At 41.9% G+C, this 25,692-nt stretch overlaps 1 protein-coding gene across 9 annotated transcripts in view; it reads left to right on the forward strand.

The window, feature by feature from the left end:
• Positions 1 to 568: 568 nt before the first annotated feature.
• The window catches only part of Rgl (Ral guanine nucleotide dissociation stimulator-like), a 57,580-nt gene continuing 32,456 nt past the window's right edge, over positions 569 to 25,692 (forward strand). For 2 of the 9 annotated variants that reach the window (XM_077648265.1, XM_077648270.1), the window contains exons 1-7: positions 617 to 946; positions 1,057 to 1,155; positions 1,311 to 1,338; positions 4,872 to 4,970; positions 9,603 to 9,707; positions 15,058 to 15,254; positions 21,825 to 21,890. In XM_077648265.1, coding sequence (XP_077504391.1) covers positions 1,148 to 1,155; positions 1,311 to 1,338; positions 4,872 to 4,970; positions 9,603 to 9,707; positions 15,058 to 15,254; positions 21,825 to 21,890 — 503 coding nt within the window. In that variant the 5' untranslated portion in view covers positions 617 to 946; positions 1,057 to 1,147. Of the gene's footprint in view, positions 1,156 to 1,310; positions 1,339 to 1,527; positions 1,600 to 4,871; positions 4,971 to 9,602; positions 9,708 to 15,057; positions 15,255 to 21,824; positions 21,891 to 25,692 lie in introns of those variants that run through there. The other 7 variants (XM_077648268.1, XM_077648267.1, XM_077648266.1 and 4 more) reach the window with 7 other exon arrangements.

The raw sequence follows: 25,692 nt of genomic DNA on the forward strand, positions 1-25,692 counted from the left end.
TTGTCACCATTTTTGCCATTGAGCTAGAAGAAATGTTTAGACGAAGGATATGCATTTGGACATATCAGTGTAGACCCCAAATTTTAGTTTGCTGTACCAAATGCATCTTGAATTCGAACCCATGGGACATTTGAGATGAACTTCTTTTTTTTTTGGTGCTTAAACTTGTCAACCCGTTAATGGTACCTTGTTTGAAATAGGTAAATTTTCATTTCAAGGAGGACATTAGCACATATAAGGCAGTGGCCATTGTGGGTAGAAGCTTTGGCTCAGATGGTGAATACTGACTACGATGTAGTGGCAAGTAAAGAAAGGTAAGGGTGAGAGTTTGCTTGCGCCGTTTGCAGCCGGTTCCAACTACTGAATTTTCTGAGTATGCAGCTCTACATACATTTTTTCTGCTGATATGCCGTGATCGGAATTGCGAAGTTAGTTTCAAACAGCCTGTAGTTTTCTTTAAAATCATGCCTGCATCCAAAGCAAGCCTCTGCGAAGCATTCTTTTCCCCGGCCCAAAAATAGCAACAGATAGCGAGCGCCCCGAGGTGATCGTCATCTTCCTCATCCGCGAGATGGCGGCACGTAAGAGCGGAAGCAGCCGCGTGAGAACGATCTCGGATTCATACTGACGCTGCCGGTCGACCGAACACGCTAAGCCGCTGAACTGCTGAACTGTACGTCTTGGCACGCACGGCATCGCGCACCCGAACTACCACCGTTTCGTCCTTGCATTGGTACGCTACCGTTAGTCTACATCGTAATCAATGTCGGTCACGCAGTTTTCCTTGAATCGAGGCTGAGTTGAAGCTTGCGATGAAATGCATAGTGGTATTGGGCACTGAAGGAACGGTTCCTTTAGTTTGTCTAGTATGTCGTAGATGTGCGACCAGTGCGACTGCATAACATCGTCTGCAACGAACAACGCTGCGTGAGGTCCCCATTAGCAGGTCGGTCTCGAAGCCTAAGTAGAGCTTGTGTGTGACGCGTTCTTTGCTTTCGTTGCCGTGCGGGTGGCGTCGCGTCGGCGGTGACATGGTGTCGGCTGTGCTACGTGCAGGGAGAAGGTATAAGGTGCCCCTGTTATGAATGTCAGCCTTGCGCCTCGACATGTGCTGCGCGGGCTGAAGAAGTTATGAACCCCATCATTGATGGACAGGTAAGCAACAAGTTGCTCTTTCTGGCGCCGAAAGCTTAAATGCTACTTTGGCTGTACCTCAGTTGGTGGTCTTCGCTGTGGCATGCAGCTGGTTTTTTTTTTTTTTTCTCGAGAGGTTGACGAACATAACCATTCTAAATGCAACGCCTTTGCAGTGTCCCAACGCATAACGACGTACTGTTTGTAAGTACACCCTGCTGAAAATTTTTACTGGAAGGCTATGAACTCCAACAGAGCTGTTTAGATATTCATCATGCATTTTTGTTATGAAAGTTGTGCGCGTTGCTAAAAACATCGGTCATTTTTGCTGCATCCCATGTGCAGACGCTTAGATGGTTGACGGGGAGTTCATGGGTCTGAACCGCGGGGTGGTTTCCGCGTCGCCGCCCACCACCTGTTGATGTGTTTTTCGCTGGTGCCGGAGCGTTTGTCGTTGACTTCCAGGTCTTTCTTATTAATTCCTAATGCATAGAATGCCACATTAATTTCGCTCACGCACAGCCGCAGCAACTGTAACTGTTGAGCCTGAAGTTTGTTCCGGTGGTGCTCACTTTTGATAGTGCTATGGCGAACTTTATCAGCTTCGGGTGCATAAGTATGACTAGCACGATGTGCTGCGCACGATCAAGATCAGAGGGCTTGTTTCTTCTTAACGGATGCAGCTTAATCGTTTGTGCGATTTCTTGCGCGTTTAGTCAAGGGAAAGGAAAAAAGATTGGCATTTGTTAAGTAGCTGTCTGTTGCCGGTTCAGTCTTGTGCTAAAATGTAGTAAAATGCATTCTTTTTGCTCGTCTCCGCCCCCATGCTCTGGTGGTGTCAGCTTTCAAGCGTTCGCGTAGGTATGCAGGTAGTAAAACGAGATCTGATGCGGCACCTAGCCAGTTTTTCATTAATTTTAACCTTAGCTAGTTATCTAGCCTATGAAATTCCACCCCTATATAAGCATTCATTGGGTAAACAAAATTCTTGAGCACATATGCCCTGTTGAACATCTCTCTATAATATCTAATAAATATTTGGTAGCTACCTGTGTTAGTATGTGCACTCATTCCTCATACTGACTTCTAAAGCACATGCTTAAGGAGAATGAGACTTCTTGGTTTGTGTCGAATTGCATAGAGAATGTCCATGTATCCCAAAGCATAAAGTGACAACTGAAACTGCGCTGTAAGATTTACTGCTGTACAGCGCGTGGGCGCAGCTGTAGCCTAAAGCTAAGGTAGTTAACTAGCAGCATACATATTTAGCATACCTGCTCATATGATCTCATGGTTGCATAGGGCATGTGCGTAGTCTATCAGTGCTATGGGATATGCCAAGCTTGTGTGAGCATGTCTCACTTTGATTTTATCGTAATATGTGCTGTTGCTTAATCAGCACTGCCAGAAGGTGCAGTCCACGCGGCTTCGAGTATTTAGACCAATAACAGAGCCCTAGTTTACCATGGAATAAGTATAAATGCTTGGCATTCGTGGGGCCAACCTATAGCGCTTTAACTTTTGCATAATTTGTAGTAAGATGGGCCTTCTTTCTCTCATGTTTTCGGTTCACCATTTTCTAGCTGGTCTTTTGCAGTCACTGTTTCATTTGGTGAATGAATTAACTTAATTGGGTATCATAGTGTGTCCATCCTCTCATATTATTTTGCACTCTAAGAGGACAATAGAGTCTGAAGTCCAACTTGGAAAATTATCCTTGATTTAGACGAAGAGCAGAAGCCTCCATTTGTTTTTGAACCTGAATTTTGCACTAGTTGTACCGCACAACTGTTTTTACTGCAGTAGTTACTGAAGTAATACAATTTGTGCATTTCTTGGAACTGAAGCCACTACATTACGTAATGTTACATTTTGACAAAATTTGATTTTCATGCCAGGCCTGCCTGCTTAACCTTTCGCTTGATGGGCCGCCGCGGTGGCTCAGTGGTTATGGAGCTCGGCTGCTGACCCGAAAGACGCGGGTTCAATCCCATCCGCGGCAGTCAAATTTCGATGGAGGCGAAATTCTAAAAGCCCGTGTACTATGCAGTGTCAGTGCATTTTAAAGAACCCCAGGTAGCCGAAATTTCCAAAGCCCTTCACCACAGCGTCCCTCATAGCCCGAGTCGCTTTGGACGTTAAACCCCTATAAATCATAAACCTTTTGCTTGAAGTAGTATGGACGCCAAATTTTTGTATAGATGTTCTCTTCTTTGGAATGTTGCTCAAGACAATAGTGCACCAGAGTTCCCTTGTGGAGTTCACGTGTAATTTAACTGAATTTCTTCTCTCATGTTTTAGTTTCAACAGCAAAAAAATGGTTGTAAGTTCAATTCAGGCCATGTGAGGCATATGAAACCTGTGATATAATTGATGCTTTGTTTTAATTCACTGCGACCCTTATTATTTCAGCCTGCCCCATGAGCCAGTGCAACGAATGAAGCAGCTATAATACTGCTGTTTTTGTATGCCTCATTGGACCTGAACTAAAGTTTGACATCATAGTCACTGTTCAGCTGTTGAAACAAACTGATACGTCAGAGAAAAAATTTAGTTTTAAATTATTTATTGGGGCACAGGGAAATTGCACATGGCAGTTTATGTTTACTTATGTCACATACATATTTATAAAGGAGGAACAGACTACCTAAATTTGGTGTCCATACTGCTTTAAGCAGGTAAATGATTTTTTCAGTGCTACCCATGGTTTTGCAGGCCTCCATAGTCTAATCAGTAAAGTTCCTGAAAGGCTTTGGTTTTTTCGAAGGGTAATTGAGGGCTGCGTATCCCGCTGTTCGAAAAAAAAATAAAAGTACAGTTGTTTGCTGGCGCCCATCACTAGAATGATAGGTCATAGAGAGTGTGTAGAAACATGTTGAAAGCTTAAAAGCTTTTAGCAGCTGAAAAGTGCCATTTCGATGCAGCTGGTGCAAATCAAACCAGCAATGGGAACATGGTGTGTAAAATTCTAAAAACTGCCAGAAAATGGTTACGTACGCTTAAACTCATGTGATATAGAAGCTGGCAGTCATTACTGTACTCGGTGCTGAAAACCTGAAAGCAAATGAACTCTCTTGAGGGCACTTGTTTTTATGTATGCACATGCTCCTTTGGTTTTGTGCTATCCCAGAATTGTTGCACTGCAGTGCTACAGTTGGCAATATTTAGAATGTTTTCTTGTACCAGCATAAATTTTCTGATAAATTAATCATATTAGACTGAGTTGCTGAAGTTCATTCTTTCGCTGCTTACGCCTAGATATTCTCATGTGCCAGTTCTCTTCTATATCGCTATCATGTGCAAATGCCCGTTTATATATATATATATATGACACACGCAGACAAGGTAAAGGAAAAAGGAAATGAGGGGCTTGTGTGTGTATGTAGCACCACACATTTAAGTTACTTGCTCTGTTAGCTCATTGCACTTGCACATAAGCAAAGGGCACTTTTGCATGTTTTTAGATGTAGTTGACGGTATCTTTTGGCAGTCCCGCAAAGCACAAAAAAAAACTAAAACATTTTTCATGTCATTTAGGTAAAAGCAAAAACAGTCTGTTGTGATAATCCTCGTCAAAGCACAGAGTATTATTAGATCAGTTCATGACCATGTCTGCTTTTACATCGGGTACATGTAGTTAATGAAAATAAAAAGGCCTAACGTCTACTTCGATGCATGGACTGTTATGAAGTGCATGCAGCTCCCGTTAATGGCTCCTTAACTACTTTCCTAAACAGGCCACTATAAGCAGTGGCTTTCAACATACAAAAATGAGAGGGCACTCTATCAACTGTCATGGACATGTTCCCTGGAGCGCAGCTGCTGAGACCATTAAGGTAACGTATCATAGCTAGCGCAGTTGTCTTTTCTAGGCATTTGAGCCACTATGCCACAGAAACGTAGTTTTGGCATCCTGAGCAAAGGTGTGTCTGAAAGCGGTTGCCATCAGCAGGAATTCTCCTGTCTGTGCTTAACGTCTGTGCACACAGTAAGTAATGCACAGTGTCTATGTGTGAAGACTAGTATGCACTCTTTGCACATAGACGCAGCTGTTAGTTCATAGTAGTTTTTTAGTGCTGCAAGTTGTTACATATGTGTATTGGTTAAAAAGTATCTTTCAAAAGGTTTATTCATGTCTGCAAACAATGCATGGTTTCATTAACTCTTCCCCAGAAAATGTCATTATAGCCATGCATCTGTATGCCCCACTCCCAAGATGTCTGCTTCATGCCTGGTTTTTATTTGTTTCGTTTTCTTTTTGCTTTTTGTTTAGTGGCGCTTTTGTTTGCAAGTGTGATCTGTACTGTGGTTTGCACAAATGATTGTGTAAATGTTATTACTTCTGTAAATGATATTGTTAGAACCTTTAATAAGAAGATAGTTACTGAACATTAACTATTTCTTCTAGGCAGTAACTATCTCTCGTGGTCAGTACTATCTGGTCAGTAAGCAGTTTTTGCATTCCATATTGCATAGTGCATTCATATATGTAAGCAGTACATTTTGCCTTCCAGCAGTACATTTTGCCTTCCAAAATACATTTTAAAAGCAATGCACAAACTCTAATGACAAAGTGCCCAAACAGGTAACTTTGACCAAGCATTGCAAATAGTTGGGGATGGCTGTTTGGTTGATTAACCCTCCTAGTTCACCAGTTAAGGCTCAGAATGCAATAAATTCTCAATTGAAGCCATGAGGTCAAATGATAAAGGCCTTTTAAAATTCTGGATGCATAATCCTAGTTGCATTCATACCCATGCATCAATGCATGGATGCATGGGTATAGGGAAGTATGGAAGCTTTCTGCATTCATGTAATGTGCAGTCAATATATTAGTTTGCTGGCAGCATGCTTAGGAAATGCAGTGATAGTCCTGCTGCTGGAGTTATCAAAGAAAGCCTAAATGGCTGTTCTGTATGTTTTTTGAGTGTGCACTCTTAGGTGCCATCTTTTTTTGGTGTTTATAAGCTATGAATACCGAAGTGCCATGGAGTAAAAGTGTACTTGCTGGAGCCGCATATTTGCTAGAAATTAGATCACAATTTGTTGCCTGTGCAAAATGGGCAATTTATCCATTATCTTGCTTAGCGTTATCAGCTATGGCTGGGCAGGACCTTACTTGAGTGTCAAGTTATCAGGCAAAGAGAATAGGAAGCTGCTTGCATGTTTTCCTATCTCATATGTCGTGTTACTTCACAATGCCTTACTCACTTCCCATCAACATCAGTATATCCACTGTGCTACAATTGCGTGGGTCAAGTGCATGCCACTGTTACCGAATGAGCTTTCTCTTGAGAGTAAAAGAAGAGTTCCAACTTTCTCGTTCTGCATGTTTTCAAGTAACAATGCGCAATGTTTGTCCTTTTTGAATATTATACACATAAATTGTTCCAATTAGTTAATCACAAGCTGCCAGCCTTGATGCAGTCAGTTTGTTTTTTTTCAAGATGCATCTGTGATCATGTTGATTTATCAGTTAATTGAGGAGCCTTTTGAGAAGCTGGGCTACTGTGGCATAGTGGCTGATGTTTTCTGCTGCGCAGCACCAAGTTGCAGGTTCAGTGCCTTGCTGCGGGAGTGACATTTGGTTTGTCGAATGCCGTGTGGTCAAAATACTGAATACTCATCATGGCCAATGAAATAGCATATTTTGTTAACCCTAAGCTTTTAAGGTGACAAAATTTGGCATTGAATTTGTACTACATCTAAAGAAGTGGTCAAAATACTGAATACTCATCATGGCCAATGAGATAGCATATTTTGTTAACCCTAAGCTTTTAAGGTGACAAAATTTGGCATTGAATTTGTACTACATCTAAAGAAATGTACTTTCCTGCAGTTTCTCTGTCCCCTCATATTCTTTGCTGTGCTAGGTTTGTTATTTTCAGGGTTTCAAAAAAAGGTGCAGAAGGGCTGAAAGCTCAGCATTGTGCCTACTTGCATGTGCATTCAGTGCAACAGTACATATGTACAGGGTTGGTCAAAAGTTTCCATTCCACAAGGTCTGCTTTCGAGCTGTGTGTCTGGTCATTTGCATCATCCTTGAAGCTGAACATATCTGCACGGGGTAGGAGAAGCATCGTTCTTGCCGTTCACAAGCCTGTTAGGTTGATAGCAGTGTTGCTCAACTATAACGCTTCAAAGCAGACTCTGCGGCCTGTGAACTATTGACCAACCCTGTACTTGTTGCATCGCATTGCTTATATGCTTGCCCACCAGCAGTCACCTGAAAGTTTAACCTTGTTTTATCCCTTTATTACAGCTTTAAACAATGATGTGGGTAATTGCATGCTTTATAAAGGGACTCTTTATTTCTTACATCTAACTCTAGTACTTGAATAGCTCATTAACACTGCTTAACTAAGATCATTTGAACAGTGCGAAGAGCTTCACTAATGCAAAGTGTTCGAATTTATTCAGAAATACACACTGTGTAAGTCTTGTGCTAGCTCCCTTTTATATAATATTCAATAATGCATGTTTTTCCTCTCTAAAATGATGGCAATTGCTTCTCATGCTGCACTTGCATGTACTGAAGTAAGATAAAAACAGCATGTATTGTCATTGTTAGTATAAGCATCTCAACAACATTAAGGCTGAGTGTTGGAGTTTGTGAGAAGGCATTCTTGGTCCTGGACTGACAGTTGCTCTCCTTAGTCAGATCCATGGTAAGCGCTAGCCTACACAAGTAAATAGCAAAATCTGCCTGTGCTGCTAAAATATTTTAATGTTGGCAGTGGGCTGTGGTAGGCAACTTGTGAATGCAACCACCACAACTCTACTCTGGACTTTGCAGTTGTTGGTCATTCATCTGTATGGACATTTACTTCGAGCCTTGTAGTAGTTGTACCAGTTGTAAGTTGGATACTTTTGCCTCAGTTTTGCAGGGTGCAACATGTTGATGTGAGACAAGTTATGCAGTTCATATGGAGCTCAAGCAAGCTATAGAGGGTTTTGGAAGGGCTTTCTGGCATTGTAGTCCATAGTAAGATTACTATCATTTTACAGCAGCCTCTGGATATGGTTCATTCAGCGAAGTCACGTGGTCGTTGGCGGCGATGTCCACACGCTCCTCCTTTCACCCTCCGCCTTGCTGCACCTCTCATGTCATTGATAGGTGGCCTGTTGTTAGGTAAGGCAGGCATCCAGTCCAGTATGACAGGCAGAATGAGGGAAACAGGCTGGAGTGAGAGGGAGCATTGTATTTGGGACAGTGCACGTAAGCGGGAGGCCAAAGCCTGCAAATGCGTGGCAGATGGAATAGAGGATAAACATGCTTGGAATGCTAGTTGCAAATGCACTGCACTAGACGTTGTAGACCCCAAAATGGAAGTGAACGGCCACCGGTATCAAGGCAAAACAACATAGCATTGGTTGGTGCCACATTGACCTTTGTGTCCGATGACTGGTTACTGCATCAAGCTATTCTGTACACTCTCAGCAAGAGGCATTCACTAGAGATTACCTGCGGGACCAATGCTAGTGCAACATAAATGTAACAGACATCCTACACCCTTACCCAGGGTTACTAAATGCTCTGAATGGCATCAGCATTTTACACTACCCAGCTGTTCTGAAATTCTCATTACCACGAAGGTAAATGTCTGGGGAGTGTTTTGCAGTGCTGTGAGCAGTTGCAGAAGCCAGGACTTGATGGACACACATGGAAACAGGTGCAAACCTGCACCTTGCTTCAGCGATGTGTCTGATAAGAACATAATTAGGGGCAGCAGAGTAAATAGGAGCTTGTGAACCCTATGCATTCAGTATGGAAATCCTTTAAGGTGTTAGAGTGAACTAGTTGGTACCAGTTTCTACTTATATGGGATGGAACTTTAGTGCATCGGGCTGATGTTTGCATCCTCTGTTGCCCTTAGTATATTTTCATCTGATACAGTATTGGAGCAAGTTGGAGGTTTGAGTCTCTTATGTCTGTTTTCTCTAGTTGCGTCCCTCGCAACAACTTGCAACGCAAGGACGGGAAAATTGTGGCTGGATTAGAACCAACTAGCCTTTGGTAATGCCTGATTAAGATTATGGAGATTAGTCATTAGTGACAGTCCATGCAAACACTGTTATACACATTGTATGTAGAATTGTAATGTTGTCCAAAAGTTTTCGCAACACGGAAATTACAAGAAAGCTTAATTGCTTGTCACTCTGTACATGCAGCCATGAACTGGAGGGTGTTCTTTGCACTTCCTTCCGCGACCTGCACAATTCAGCCCTCAATGCCTGGCCATGCCTCTGGGCAGTGAGGAAATTGTGCTTTTTTGTGAATTTGGTGGTCGAAAATTTTTGTGGGCACCTGTACACCTGAGTGTCATGCAAGTGTGTCATGAAGTTTCCACCAAGGTGGTATGCTGGCATGCACGCTGCGGCTAATGTTCTGTACAGGTTTCTTTCATGCATAACTATTTCGTGCTGCAAATTCATATTCTTTATGTGCTTTGATGCATTTTGCACAGCAACCTTCCTGGCGTCTTTGGGGGGAAGAAAAGAGTGATGGAGCCGTGTACACAGTTTACCTCAAGAAAGTACGGTACCACCCAAGCAGCTCGCTCAGTCGACATGTGAGTGCTTCGTGTGCTTTCGGATTTCATTGACAGATATGAGGTACATGTTTTGCTTGCCTACTTTCTTGTAGTTAAAGAATATCTCCTGTCAGCTTGGCTGTGATGCAATTGCCGCGCCAATTGTGCCAGACTGTGCCAAAAGGCAAAGCCTGCTACATGCTGGTGCATTATGACAAAATACGAGTTATCTGTGCCAGGCCTGCACCAAAACTTCGCCTTTTCTTTAGGACAAAATTCTCGGGCGCCACATGTTATCCTTCGTAAATGTATATGCATGCTGCATTGCATATCTTGCTAGCCGGGCCTGTTGTCACCCCACGTAATGAAAACAGAAGTGAAATAGGCCAGCTGAACGCAGGTGTTTATTCTGGTCATCCTGTGATGTGGAGGGCATGCTGGAAATGCGCATGGTAAAAACATTCACAAACGGCAGCGGTTTTAGCTTCCATGCTCTTGCTCGGCTGAAGGGGGAAGTGGCATGCTACCGCAAAGTTTTCTGTGGCCGTCTACTTTGGGGTTTGTTTCATTGCCCTGTCAAAAAATGGCTGATAGTCCTGGATAATTTTTTTCACTCACGTCGAACTGTCTCCCTGCTGCGTGGTTCCCGTTTCTCCAGCACATCCCAGTAAAAAAAAAAACATTGGAGCCAATTGGATTTCCAACTTGTTCCAATTGGACCAAATCAGTTGCCAGTTTGTTTCAATTGGAATCATGTTCCAATTAGATAGCCCAAATGGACTATCCAATTGGACCAACTGGTTTCCAGTTGGTGAGCCCCATTGGTCTTACCAGTTGCATCCAGTTGGTCTGTCCAGCTTCACCCAATATATTCGTATGAATATTTCAAACGAGGCAGAACTAATATGATTCTTGTAATAACAGCTATCAGCAGCTTCACCTTCTAAACTGTATTTGTCATCTGCACCATCACTGTGGTCGAAATTAAAGAACTGCACTTAGTGGGCAATCGCCACTGGCCCCAGCACCTCATAAATCAGGTATATAAGTTTGAGTAGAACTGTGTTCTGTGGGTGTACATATTGAGCTAATATATGCTACTAGTGTCTGAATGTGTAGCGCTTCATATGTGTGATGTGTGAGCGTCTGTTGTCCTTTATTTCCATAAAAGCATGTGAATTTCAATTCCGTAGTAAACTGTTGGTTGGCACCAGGCAGAGTGTCTCCCTGCTCCTCACAAATCGGTTTTCCTTTTGCACATTAATAATACGTTAACTCGTAGAAATATTACGCAACAGCATATACTGCTCATTTGGTCGAAAAGCCATGGGTGTCACAGTAGTAGTTGTCAGCACCAAGCATCAGAAATATTCCTTTCGGGCGTCCACCAAGATGTGTGAGACAGGCGTCATTTCTTTTCCTTAAAACCAATTTTCATTTCATTTCCTTCCCTTACGGTGCGTGCGGTGTGCGGTTCAGGTTTCCACAGAGATATGTGAGACAGGCATCATTTCTTTTCCTTAAATCGTCCAAGCTCAAGGGGCTATGGCATTTTCTGGACTCCTTAGCAACGCTGCAACACGCTGTCACGTCCCACTCTTAAAGACTAAGCTTAAGCATCCTCCAATTTTTTCTCACACTTGTATTTTGCACAGCTTAATCTGGAGTTATATTTTGTGAATATTTCTGGGTGCAAAAACTGCCTGGGCTAATGGGCCCAATTGGTTGGTCCAGTTGGGTCCAATTGGTCAGCTGGCTAAAAAGCTAAAAACAAAACAGCGACCAATTGGTTCCAATTGGAAAGTCTAATTGTAACCAATTTGAATGTCCAAATGGTTCCAATGGTTTTTTTTCTTGATTGGGATATTCAGTGGCATGCAACTTCAACAAACGCACGACATGCACGAAGCCCTATGGAGGCAACTCTGAAGTCGAAACTTTCGACAATATGACTAGGTGCAGCGGCAGTGTGCACTTTGTGCCGCTGCATCCAGTCCAATTGTTGCGAGATTATGCGATTCTAGCCGTAGGATAACATTTTAAAAAGTTCTAGCATGGCATGTTCTGCTACTGTTAACTGCATCCACGGTGAGCTATCTCCGCATACGCAGATGGCCCTGAGAAGCGCACACCGGCCACTGCGCAGACGTAGTTGGGCCCCCGGCTCCCCGCGGCAGCGGATCACTGTAGCGGACTGCGCTGTGCTAAACCTGTCTAATAACTCGATTCTTTTTTGCATATCTTTTTTCTTTTCAAACATTGTTGCTAGGAACGGAAAGGATGGTGCACAGTGGTGCGTTTTTTTTAACTGTATATGAGTCGCATTGATGACAGATTACAAAAAGAAAGTGACGTATACACCGGAAAATAAGGTATATAGCTGCGCCAAACACTCACTTCTCTGCACCAAAGTGACGTTGGCCAATCATATCCTTGGCTTGGTCAGTCAGATCATTCCGACTATACACCAAAGCTTTAATCACCCAGTTTTTCATGTCTTCTAATAAATTGTTCAAATTCTTCCTCTGGCATTTGTGTTTACGTGGTACTAATTCCCACTCCACCATGCACCTGTTCTGTATTTTTACACTTGGACCTAACAAGTGCCCATCCCCCAATATCTCGTGATTATCTTCAAATTTTAGGTGGGTGCTTTGTTCGATATTTTATGGTAGTACCACCACATGGAATACATCTATGTGGGTTTTGTAGTTTGTAATTTTTTTTTTCTAATGTAGTTTTAGTTTCAGCAGCCAAACAGTAGCCGGGATGTCACATGTAGAATAGAGGTCGCACAAGGCATGCAAAAACTGCAATATAATAGTTGCTTGTTCATTGCTTTCAAGAGTTGGAGTGAATTTAAGTGATGAAGCAGTGATTATAGGTTTTTTATGCCTTACATGACCACAAAGCCAACTTTTGATGTCATAGGCACCATTTGTATGCTGGAACAAAAACTGAAACTACATTGGAGAAGGAATTGTCTATATTATTCACTGGGCATGAATTCCACGTGATGATTCATTTTTGCTAATATCTTGCACATCACTCTGAGGAAGAAAACACACAATGCAAAATTTAGTGACCGTACTCCTTTAATAGTTTCACATAGGCGTTATACAGTGAATCCTTTGCTTAAGCTACTACTGAATTTGAATGAGCTACAGTTAAGCTTGAGAAACTTCTGTGATATACCAGGTGTTTCAGGGAAGCCCACCACTAATTTCTTTTTTAATTTTTTGGGGTAAAGAGAAGCTTTTCCCGTTTTCGAAATTCTAAGCACTGATACGGCTATTACCAACAGCCGGCTTCAAATTTCTTGATGTAATCGGGTGCCTATCGATAATAGTTAAAAAGTTAACTATTGACGTCCAGCACTGGTATTATTATGCCAGAAAAAACTTCTCTTTACCTCAAAAGCCTTATTTTTAAAATTTAGTGGCAGGCTTCCCTAACACACCTGGTGTAGTAACTAGTAGACAAATGGTTCAGCTAACTCTGCTCTAAAGGAATATGGACACCTAATTTTTAGTTCCGTGTCTTCTTTGGAATTGCACGCAAGGCCTTTGTGTACAAAAATTGCCATGTAGAATTCGGCTCCGTCTGGTAAATAATGTATAATTGAATTCTTCCTCTCATGTTTTGTTTTCAACAGCTGAATGGTGGCAGTGATGGTGGTAAAGTTCAATTCAGGTTACATGAGGCATAAAATATAGCATGATTGCCACTTTGTCGTTTTAATTTGCTACGTCATCACTATTTTTGTGCACCTAAAATAGCGTAAACTAAAATTTGACGTCATAGCCACCATTTAACTGATATGAAACATGAGAAAAGAAAATTTGATTATATACTATTCACCTGGCATAGGTGAATTCCATGTGCGATTTTTTTTATTTAATTTTTCACAGCATTACAGAGAATGAACACACAACTGTACTTCTTCAACCTGGGTCAAACAATAGAAATGAAGTGCACTGAGCGATTGGTCTCTGTGCTAATGAGCTGCAAGAGTTCGTTCAACAGTCCAACAGGCTGCACTTAATGTGTTGCCGACGGTTACCTTGAGGTTTTTGTTTTGTATACTTAAGGGGGGAAGGGGGTCTTAGAGAAACAAGTTATTAATGAAGTCATAGTTATGAAATATTCAGGGAACACATACTTTTTGTGTGCTGATTCTAAATATTATTTAATTTCATGTAAATCAAGTTTTTGTGCACTTATACGTAATATGTTGTGTAAGTTTTTTGTCTAGAGGTTTTAAGAAATTTTGCTGCAGGGAACTTGCTATAATGCATGCCATTGGCCTCTCTTGCCATCAAGGAATGCAGTAAGGGCAAAATTAACATCCTGCCTATCGTAGAAGTTGAGTTATAGGGTTTTGAAATTGCCACTCCAGAAATGGGAAGAAATGTTTTTATTCCTATTTTTGAAGTGGCAACTTCAAGACCCTATATCTCAAGTTTAATGGTAGGAAGAATGATAATTTTACCCTTATTGTGTTCTTTGATGGCAAGAGAATCCAGTGGCATGCATTTATAGAAGTTCCTTATAGCAAAAGGTTTTTAAAAGCTCTAAAAATTCCATAATATGTTACATATGTGCACAAGGATGTGAAATAAATGAAATTAAATTACATATTTAGAATCGGCACACAATAGTACATGTTCCCTGAAGATTTCGTAATTTTTGCTTCATTAATAAAATTTTGTATTTAAGATCCTCTTTCTTGCTTAACATAGACATGCACCATGTGATTTAGTTCATTTGTCGCATTTTGCATTGATAAACAATCTAAATCCTTTTTTTGATGCACATCTAAGCATCTAGCTTGTGGATTTCTGAACGTATGAGGTAGAGCACTTATTCTAGAAGCATGCTACAAGCTAGGGTTGATAAGTTCTCACTTTGGTAATAAAATTCTCAACTAAACTAGGCACCTGGAAAGCGAAGTAACTAAATTTCAGTTACTCTTTAATGTAAGCTTAGTTGTATGGCATCACTGTCACTTTCCACTGCGACTGCTATAGAAATCAAATAAATTTAAAGCAGTGACATTTACCTTGAACTTTAATAGCAGCTAATACAGAAAAGGAGTGGCTTTATGGAATTAAAATAAAATGGCAAGTGCATGGTACTGTTCATTTAAATGACCCAATCAGTAATGTTCCCTTGACATTGCTGGCAGAATATTTTCAAACGTGCTTGCACCATACCTCAGCTTGACCTTGGCCAATTTTTGGCCACTGAATGCATGTTTTCAGAAGTGAATGTAGCTAATAGGTAAATAGTGACCCCATAAAATAATGGCATTGCTTTAAAAGGATGTCCTGTTGTTCTCTGAGCAGCTTGTTTCATGGAAGTCAAAGGCATTACATTTCCCACCCAGGACTCTGAGGACTCGGTGTCCCACTTGGAATGGGAGACAGTGCGGGTGCGAGTCATCAAGGCAGGGCCCCTGGAGGCCATCGTGGCCAACCTGGCTGATGATGAGGGGGGCCTGGAGCCAACAAATGTCAATGTGTTCCTGGCCACATACCGGTCATTTGCTAGCCCCCAGCAAGTGTTGGATGCATTCCAGGCCAGGTGCGTCATTATGCTTTACTTCCTCTGCTTTGTAGAGCTTTGGGGTCCCAAGAAACAGCATGGCTTACTGCTTCTGGGATATCTAACACAGCCACAAGTAAATTCTTTTTTTCACTAATGTGTTCAGTGAAGATTTTCCCAGGTGTTTCATGTGCAGGTTGTACTATTTCTGGCCTTCAACCACTGTGGTAACACGTGGGAACATGCTTCACTTCAGCACCATTGCGACCGGCTCAAGTTTAAGTAGTGACATTGAATCTCACTAAGTCAGTCTTCTCTATCTATGTTGAATGCGGACTTCCTGGCATAAGTATAGTACCTTGATGAAATCCGTTACCTGTAGCACACATTATACCTTGTTTCAAGTATGTCTGAGGTTTCCGTTCTTTTAACGGCATCGTGGAAAGATTTGAATGTTCTTGATTATGAATGATTACTTGTGCTGTAGTTCAAACTTAATTTTGCAACTTTAGTAGAACGTTCTTTCGAGCTAACTGGTTCGTTTTGAGAAAAATTAGAACTGTGCGAATAGAATGAGGACAAGAGGCAACGAAAGAAATACGACACCACGGGCACAGACTGCCAGCGGTTTGAAACAGTTGCTAGTGTGTGCCCGTGGTGTCGTATTCTTTTCTTAGCCTCTTGTCCTCCTGTTCGCTCAGTCTTAACTTTCCTCGGCGCACAAAGTCTGGTTTCATGAATTTTCTGATTGTATGACATAATTCTGGTTTGTTGAAATTGTGTTCACATTAAGATCTCAATAATTCATACTCTAAGGGTACTGAAAATTTGTTTGATATATGCAACTCAAATTCGGAGGAACCTTCTTAGTACACTTGATGTTGATGAGACCAGAGCGCCAGTCTGGATAATCAGAAGCCCAAATTGAGTTCACATTACCGAGTGTTCTCTGTAATGTCATCATAGGTAGAGTCTGAAGAACAAATGATTTCATTTTCATGAAGTGTTCCAGATGAGAAGCAAAATAAAAAAGCCGTAGTAGGGCAAGAAGCCTCGAGCATACAGCAGTGTGGCTAAAAAATAGTCACTAACAGTGATAACAGTAAAGATGTCGTACAGGTTCATGACTAGAACTTCCTCAGATATAATACCGGCCCCAGTAGTGTCCATGTGTGTCTGTGTTAGTGTGGTTGCACCTGGTCAAAGCAAACAGTTTCAGTGAATCGTTGACTACATTGAGGGAAACTGCCGCAAGTATGTCTTAAAAGGGACAAATTCTCAGAGTTGCTGCAATTTGTGACCACTTTTTTTATGGTGTACCCCCATCCTTTGACCACATACCAATCTCTTAAACTTTTCATCTTTTTCAATGGCAAAGAAATGAAAATGTTATCTGTGCCATACCCCCACCCTTCCCCTTCCTGGAGTGCCCACTCTTGCCTGCCTGTATTGTGTAACTGCAGTAGAGCAGACGTTTGGGCAAGTTGGTGTAGATTCATGATGATAAAAGCAGCACACCCTTTGACAGAACACAAAGAACAAGAAGGAAGACACCACCAGCGTCCTGTCAAAGTGTGTGCTGCTTTTGTCTTCATGTAACCATAAGTGACGTATTCTCGAGATTCCCAGTTCATATGCAACTGATGACTGAGGCCCACCTGAATAGCAATTTTTGGGGCCAGAGTTATAGCCAGACTTATATCCGTACACAAAATTTCGCAAATGAAAACTTGCACAGAATTCCACAGGCATTCATCAGTGCAGCCGTTCGAAGCATACCTGCCATGAAAACTTTACCAAATTTGATTGGGCTCTACCAAGCTAGCAGCTATGAACTCCATGAGTGAAACGCTTTTGTAGACACACTTACCAGACATGTCAGATGATAGACATCATGTGGCTTGTTGTGAATGCACAATGGGCATCAGAAAATGAGGGTACAGACACTACAAAAGAATCTGTTCCACTGTCAAATTATTAATGCAGCAGACCTCGTAGGCAGTTTTCTAGGCCTAATCATAATCAAGGCCCCTAACTTTATGCAGTGGAAAATTCTAAGTTCTGCACGTACAGAATAAAGAATCTGCGAAATTTCATGAATGCAGAATTAAAAATCTATGAAATTCCATGGGAAGCATACGACGCATGAAATGAACATGCAAGTTTATTTTTTGAGCATACACTTTGCATGTTGCAGAGGTCCATCTTCTAAAAATTGAAGGTGGCTGTTGTAACTCAGCATCCAGTAATGTTTCATGTTATCTTCAAAGAATGGCACTTGTTTGATACAAGATCTCTGTGACTGCAATGGAAAAGGGTGCTGGGGTCACTTCTTCCATTCCAGGCCAGAAAAACGGAACATAAAAATCTTCACCCTGTTTGTCTTGCTTAGAAAAAAATGGTGCAAAGTCTCTGTCACTGGAATTCAGTTCTTGAGCAGTTTTCAGGTACAGTTGCTACTCAGCAGCTAGTACCGGCAATTCTTGAGCAAGTCCAGGCGTGCTTGCAAGCTCCAGCCTTTTTTTTATGGTAGAAAACTGAGCAGCAGTGGATCCTCTTTAGGCTATGGTTTGCCTGAACGGTTTGGGATTTCATTTATATTGTAATATCGCTTCTAAAAATCTCTTGAGGTCCTTAACTTCTCCTCGTGTTGTATTTGAGCAAATAAGGTAAATTAGTAGTTTTCCCATCATTTTGCCATTCCTACTGATATCCGTAACAGCATTTGTATCAAGAAATGAGAATTTGACTGTCAATACAACATTCCTACTTAAGTCCTTTTTTTTTTTGCAGAATCACAGTAAACTAGTGGTCATAATCATGATCATCAGCCAGAGTCAATTCCACTGCAAGATAAAGTTCTCCCTTTGATGTGCAATCAGTTTCCTCAGTTTTGCTCCAGCCACAGCCACCCTATTCCCACTAATTTCCTAATCTCACCACCTCACCTGATTACGTACTGCTTTTGGCTATGATAACTTTCTCTTGATATCCACTGTTTCACTTAAATAGACCGTTGGTTATTTTTTCTATGCATTACGTCTTTTACACAAGCCTATTTCCTCATTTTAGTTTTGCTAATGTATAATTTATGCACATTCGTTCTGTAATAAAAGCTTTTTTTTTTAATACATCTTTTTCTTTTTATTGCTCATTGGGCTATGATTAGTGTCTGCTGAAGTGTTTACTTTGCTAAGGAGAGAATATTAGATGCACTGGAGGTTCTCGTGAGCTGCAGAAGGTACGCACCATTCTTGATTGAGCAAAAGCAAAAATTAAGAGTGAATACTGGAGGTTTTTTATTTTTGTTTATGAGTAACCAAGTCTCAGATCCTAGTGTTGAAAAATAATTGCTGTCTACTCAAAGTGTCCCTTCGGTTATTGTTGTACGAAATGTTCTGTAGTGCTTGGGGACTGTTATTATTGTTTCATTATGTTAAATTATGCATTCTTTTTGTGGACATGTTTATTTTATTGATATTTTGTTTTCACTACATAAATTGTTTTATTAAATAGCCTGAAACCTCACTCGGTTCTTAATATCAGGAACTCCCTTTTTGCAGGGTGCCAAGTGTTGAAACTTGAATGTACTCAGGTGCATTCAGCCACTTCAGTGAATCTGGATGTATCCATCACTCTTGTCATAAACACACCTGGATTGTGGTTCTAGGTGTACATTCCAGCTGGTGGACTGGGCAATCAGTTCTAGTAACAGATTTTTCTAGTATGGACTAAGCTTACACTATGATCTGCCATGGTGATCCAGTGGCTGATGCATTTGGCTGCTGGTCACGAGTTTGTGGGTTCAATTCTGGCCATGGTGGCTTCAGTTTGGAGGCGAAATGCAAGAACACCTGTGCATTGATGTTATGGTTCATGTCAAAAACCCCAGGTGATTGAAATTAATCCAGAGCTCTCTACTACAGAAGAATGGCAGACTAAGTTGTTCATGGTTGTTTAAGAACAGCACTACCAGAGATGAGATACAGAAAATGAGAGGACACGCACTGCGCAGTGTGTGTTTTCTAGTGTTCTGTGTCTCGTCTCTGGTAGCGCTGTTTTTAACTCTTTCGTTACCACGAGAAAATTGACTGTTTTTGATAGGCCCGAAACATAATTTTTTCCTGCAAAATATGTGAGGTGTAAAAAATGCAATATGCATGAAAATGATAGCAATGGAATGTACTCTTTGAAGGCATGTATGTGAACACAAATACTTGGTGTAGGTATCGCGAAAAGAGTTGGAAAATGCACAAAAAGTGAAAAACTAAGAAAAAACGGTATTGACAAGATACTTCTTGTAGAAAAATATATTGAAAATATTCCAGAATGTACAAAATGTGTTAAATTTGTTTTTAAACTAGCCACTAAAAATTTGAAATTATAACTCAAAATCTTTTTGACCTACCAGTTTTTTTTCTACACTACTACATGAAAAAAAGGCCATTTTCAGAGTGTCTTTGATATAAATTTTTCACTCCAAGCAAAAAATTTTCAGAGCAACTTGTGATGTATCAAAATATAGCTGGATAAATATACAGTTTTTGACATTATCAGTTTGCACTAAGAACATCTTTGAAGAAGCCAAAAAAAATGGCAGTAATTCGAAAAGTATTTCTGCCATACCATTTGGGATGATGTAGTCACATTAAAATTAAAAAAAAAAAAAGCAATACAGTGAAACCTCGTTACAGCAGATAGGTAAAAAATTGTAAAATAGCTCAGTATAGCCAAATTTTATCTGTGAAAGAACGGCAGCTGGGAGAGACCTTTTTTGTAGATTTAGCACTGTTTCGAAGCCGCTGGCGGCGTTTGTAGAGGCTGCAAAAAAAAAAAGACAAACGTCAGTTAGGTTGGCTTCCTCACAAAGCACTGCTGCACGCAGCAAGTAGGTAGGTAGGTGCATACAACTTTATTTGAGATTTTAGGGAAGGGCTGGCGATCAGATGGCTGCATGCCCTTGCACCACGGTAGTCTACGCAGCTCAGGCGACAGCCCTGTCTTGAGTGGCAGCTCCAAGAGCTGTGCAACAGTGCCTCCCACTGTTCGGTTATGGTTCGTAATGCAGACAAGATTCGCAGCATAAATCTTGTCTGCATTATGGATAGCAGCCAACTAGCCCAAACCACCGTGCTACTGCAACAGTTGGGGCTACTGTTGGGTGTGTAAAGGGTACGTGTTGACACTTCTAAAGAGAGACACGGCGGCAGCTGGGTGGTTCCTTGTATTGCACTGGTGTCGCATAGAAAATTGGACGCCTCAACAAAAGCTATTGCCGTTGTCAGCACCTCTTGTGTCATTGGATGTGAGCAGAGGATGACTGCTGGAGAGCTACAGCAATCGACCATGTTACCGGTTCCAGGGCACTAGCTACGAGTGCGAGAGGCTTGAACTAATATCTACCGCCTGGCTATCAGTTTTTCTCGCCACTATATCTTCTGTGGCACTGTTGGCAAATGCGCGATGAAGCGTGAACTGTAGCGTTAAGGCTTTCCACACCACCATTAGTCACCTATGTAGTGAGGCAAAACTAGCCGTCTGCCATCTGAGCGGGCACAGCTTGGCACTCTGCAGTTCAATATATACATTTTATGGAAAATCACATTCCATATATAAAGTAACAAATTCATGTGTTTCTTGAAAGTATTCATGAGCAGTTCCATATAGCCAATAATTTGTAATATCAGTGTTCGTTATGATGAGGTTTGACTGTAAATTGCCTGAAAGTTCTCTACAATGCTTTAGGTTTACAATAAACTATTTTGGAAGACGTTTCAGACAATTTTGAACCAGTTGGAAAACATCCTACAGCTTTCGCGAAAAGGTATTGCGGAGCGTCAATCCGAGGTCGGTGACGTGATTTCTGCTTGGTCTGAAGTCAATTCATTTTTGGGTAGATGGAAGTAAATCTTGCCCATAGCTGTCGAGACACTACAGAAGCCAGAAATATCATTCATTACATCAGTGCAATGCGTATACCGGCTACAGGAACAAACAAGCAAACAAGAAGTGAAAAACGAAATCTATGGTCGGACAAGTGCCTACGGTTCGTGCCTAGCTTACACAGTTTCTTCGTTGGAATCAAAATTTGTTGACTTAATGTCATTGTCAGTCATTGCTGCCTGATGTTTGGAAAAAATCTGCTGCAGATCCAGTAGAATCGCGTGAAACGGGAGTTATCAGATTGCGCACCGTCCCTGCAGCTGATGCCATTTCGCGAGCACACTATGCCAGAACCTCGAATTCAACGGTGTTTCAAAAATTGCCACCTTGCATGTAAAATACAAACTACACAAGAAATGAAAGTAGTGTCTAAACAACCCATTATTTTCCGCAACAAGTCCTCGGTGACTCCGGTAGCACTGAAATCGCACTTCGAATCCATTGATCACCGGTGATCAATGCATAGTGTAGTGGTAACGAAAGAGTTAAAACAACCTCTCTACTATAGCGTGCCTGGTAGCCCACAGAGTTGCTTTTTCACATAGAAGCTATATTAATTTAGTAGTCAAATCAAGCAGTCAGTCAGTCAGTCAATAAGTAAACAAAATTTTGTCTTCTGGATGTGAGTCTTCTGTGGCTAATAAAAATCAATTTACTTTTGTGCAGGTTTCGGGAGCTGAAGAATCGGGATGGTGCGAAGGGCCTCAGTGCAACATCTCAGCGACATCACCAGTAATTGAACCACATTTGTTTGTTTGGTGCAAAGTAGCTTTCATCTGAGTGATGTTGAGGAACTCTGAATCTGTAGCAGCAGCACTTTTTAGCATGTTGGTCAATTTACACAATTTCATGAGGTCAACTTGGCAACAAGGTAGTGTTCTGACCAAAAGTGTTTCACAGGGCCCAATTTGTATCAGTTTTCAAAAACAAGATGAAGAATGCTTGCATTCCTGTTGCAACTGTGAGCTGATGTTCCTGTTCATCCATGTTAGCTGCGGATGTTTGCCAGTGACCTTCACGGTCACACGGATGGGAGGTCTTGAAAAGAAACAGCTGCTTTACCACCTCGCCTTCCAGGATATGTGCACGTGCCCCAGAAGTAAAAGTTAGCACGTATTCGTAGAAAAAATGCTCTGCTTTACCAGAAATGACAGTGGTCAGCTGGATTGGCACGGGTCTTGACTTAGCTTCACAAATAAAAAGAAAATGAAATATAATTAAACTACTACTTGCTAGGTGAAACTCAAAGCGGTATGAAGTTGGACCAGGGCCTTCCTTGCATCCTCCCCTTTATACCAGGCAGTGGGTAGAAGTGTAATGTATGGTTTTTTTTTTTTTCTTAATCTCTTCCAGTGTGAATCCGTGTCCCTGGCAGTGTCAATGCTTCCAGAGCAGCCAAATTATAAAATTTTGTAAATTGTGCATTCTTGAGAGGTTGCAGTGAATTTAGTATAAGTTAGTAAAATTAAAAATTATATATGTGAACTATTTGGAGCAGTCTAGTGGAATTCTGAGTTAATTTGGCGAGCATTCAGTTAATGCATTGGTTGGGCGCGGCTTTTTAACTAATGCATAAGAAAGAACTATTGTTCAGTCAGTAGTCGTCCTTTATTTGCCATTTTCTTGTTTAGATGTGCTTTACTACACTTGCATTTAGGGGACACTGTGCTAGTGGCATAGCCTGGAAGGCGAGCTTCTGTGCCAATTACCCTTAGTCATTCCTGTTATTCTGTCATGTTGTCCTACCTGTGGTGCAACCAGTTGCAGCCATGTAAGATTTGCGTAAAATAGATAAACAGGGCCCCTTAAGAAGACTTTTATTGGTGCAATGTGCAAAACAAGAGCATAAAGTGGTGTTCTCGCAGTGAGTGAAATCGGAAGGGTAGCTTACTTTCTCATCATCAATAGTTTTAAAACTCTTACGACTGCTCTTAAGTTCAGGTGGGACAGTGAGGAACCCTGGTGACCATGCAAGTGAAGTCTGAGATGTAAAAGGCACACCACCCACTGCAATGGCCCTTTGTTCCCCGCTAACCAATCGTAGAGGAACAATCATTCCCTCCCTTTCTTATACCCGAAGGGCAGGCTGCTTTAGAGTTGTCATGGGCCTCTTGGGCAGTGGGTGGAGAGACAGGTGTGTGCCCCTTGTCCTCATGGGACCGGTGTGCAATGCCTTGTGACAATTGCATGCTAGTACCAGCTCGCAGAAGATGTGAGGTTCTTAATGTACCGCACATATTGCTTACAAGTGCAACAAATCTACTGTGTTAACAGTGTTGCTTGTAAACATTCGCGACACACCTCGCAATACTATGTAGGGTGTTGCAAATAGTAATTATTTAACCTGTTTTTAGGACAGGAGGACTCATGTTGTCCCACTTGCTTAAAGTGCCGGCAAACAGAGAACAGTGCACGTGCGTACCATATTTTTGCAGGCTGAGTACTATTGAACAATCAAACCAATCTATTCAGCGTGTTTCTCTCGTTCGTGTATGGCACAGCCTATCGAATCGGCTGCTCCGCTTACCGCAAAGAAAACTATGTTGCGGCCAACTGCGGTTTTTTAGACTTCGGACAATCCAGGCAAGTTTCAATCCGAAATTGTTTATAGAAAAATTTGGACTACCATTAGCTCTTTGTGCTCGGTGGTGGAGCCCAAACTGGCCAGTAGTTTGCGCAGAATAATTTTTTACAGCCCGGTCAGCATACCGAATACAGGCAGTGCTGCGTAGTGTGTCAATGGTTCTAGGCGGAGTCTCAACAGAATGACACTCCACCAACATGTTTGTACCACGCTTTGCGAAACGTCTTCAAAGAATTTGAGCAACCACATTTCTGGCACGTCGTCTGAACTGTAGATTTTGAGGTGCATGTGGCCCCTCTTAAACGCGCAGTGACGCGAACGCACGTATGTCTAGTCCACACTGAAGTGCCTCCAGGTAGTGCAGTCTTAATACGGATTCTCGCAGGATGAAAGCAGGAGCGCTTTTCTAACGTGTGCAGAAAAAGATAGTTTTGATAGCCATGGGCAGTCCAGCAGGTCATCGAGGCACAGGCCCCAACAGGGACCCAGCAAGCCGACAACGGCGAGCGGGGACCCAGGCTGCGCGGCCGGCGCCCAGAAGACGATGTAGGCCTCGTCCGGAGCGCACGTTTGCTCGTGCATTTTACTTCAGGCTCAAATAAAAGTTTTACCAATCCAATCCAATTTGATAGCCAATGTAGCAGGCGCGTTTATTAGATTAATGCGTCCATTGTCAGGTATTTGTGGAGTGCCATGAAAATCTCACCACAGCACTGATTTCGAAACTGCAAAATACCAGAGCTCACAGATTTTTTGAAAATAAACGTTGTTCATGAATTATCCAGTCCAATCTGCCAATGTTCTGGCCCGATTTCATGACAACGAAGCTTTTGGTTCAGCGAAGTTTTTTGCGTGCCCCGCGAATTTCTTTGTAGTGGGACTCTACTGTGTCTCAGATTCTAAGGAAAGTTTTTCATTCGCATTTGATGCTACATGTGGTTGCAGCTTACAGTGGCAACTATGATAGTTACGTCAACCTCCGTGCTGGCTTTTAGTGTGAGAGCACTTCTAGCCGCACTCCCCCGGTTTCAGCGATGTGTGTCTGTGTGAAGCCTCTGAGTAGCAACTTTAACTAGCTCAGTGGGTTGCCTCAATCGCTCTGTGAGTAGGTGGTGTCGTTCATATACAAATTGAAGCAGTTATGTACCTTTCGTTTTCTCAAAACCAACAGAAGGTTTAGACTCCGTTAATTTTTAAAAAAGGAAAGGTGCATAATTGGCTCTTTGAGGTACGTGGCTGTGGTGTCTACCTGCAAAAAAACGTGCTTTTGCACATTATTTCATGGTAAGCAATGCTAAACTGCCAGCCATTCTTTTTTTTCCTGTGTCTGGGATAACTTGGGATAAGTCAGTCAGGTGTAAACATATATGTTACATAGGTTTGTTCTTATATGCACTTGTTCAGAGCATTAGCTCTTCTTAGCTCGTTTTGTAGCGGTGGCGGTGCCATCCTCTTGTAAGGAAGACAGTTAAGACAAAGCGCCAGCCACGCTTCACTATTGCTGATTGCCCCCACATGAGTGTCGTTCTTGAGCTGTCCACTCCCGTTGGTTGTAAATCTCCCTTCAAATAGTACGTTTTTAGAGCCTTAGTTCATCTTAACTTTCAGCTCTTGCTACTGCGGTGGCCTAGTGGTTTGAGCATTCGCCTTGTATGTGGGAGGTGCGGGGTTTGACCCCCAGTGTCACCGGGCACCCTCCAATTTCTGTTGGCACAGATCAGTTTCCACTGGCACCCGCCAGTTTTCATTTCCCTGTGGCCTTTTGCTCCGCTTCTGTAGGGGGAAATGCTCAGAAAATAAGTCTTCGACCCCACCTTGTGTTGACAAAAAACAGCTTGTGCTATTGTGCTCTTTAGCCAAAGCTGCCCTTGCGCCACTAAAATTAATCATCATCTTGACTCGTTCCTCAATTTCCCACCATCATTGTCAGTGCAGTCAGCAGCACGGTCC

The sequence above is a fragment of the Amblyomma americanum genome, chromosome 1 (genome assembly GCF_052857255.1).
Source record: "Amblyomma americanum isolate KBUSLIRL-KWMA chromosome 1, ASM5285725v1, whole genome shotgun sequence".
Taxonomy (NCBI): domain Eukaryota; kingdom Metazoa; phylum Arthropoda; class Arachnida; order Ixodida; family Ixodidae; genus Amblyomma; species Amblyomma americanum.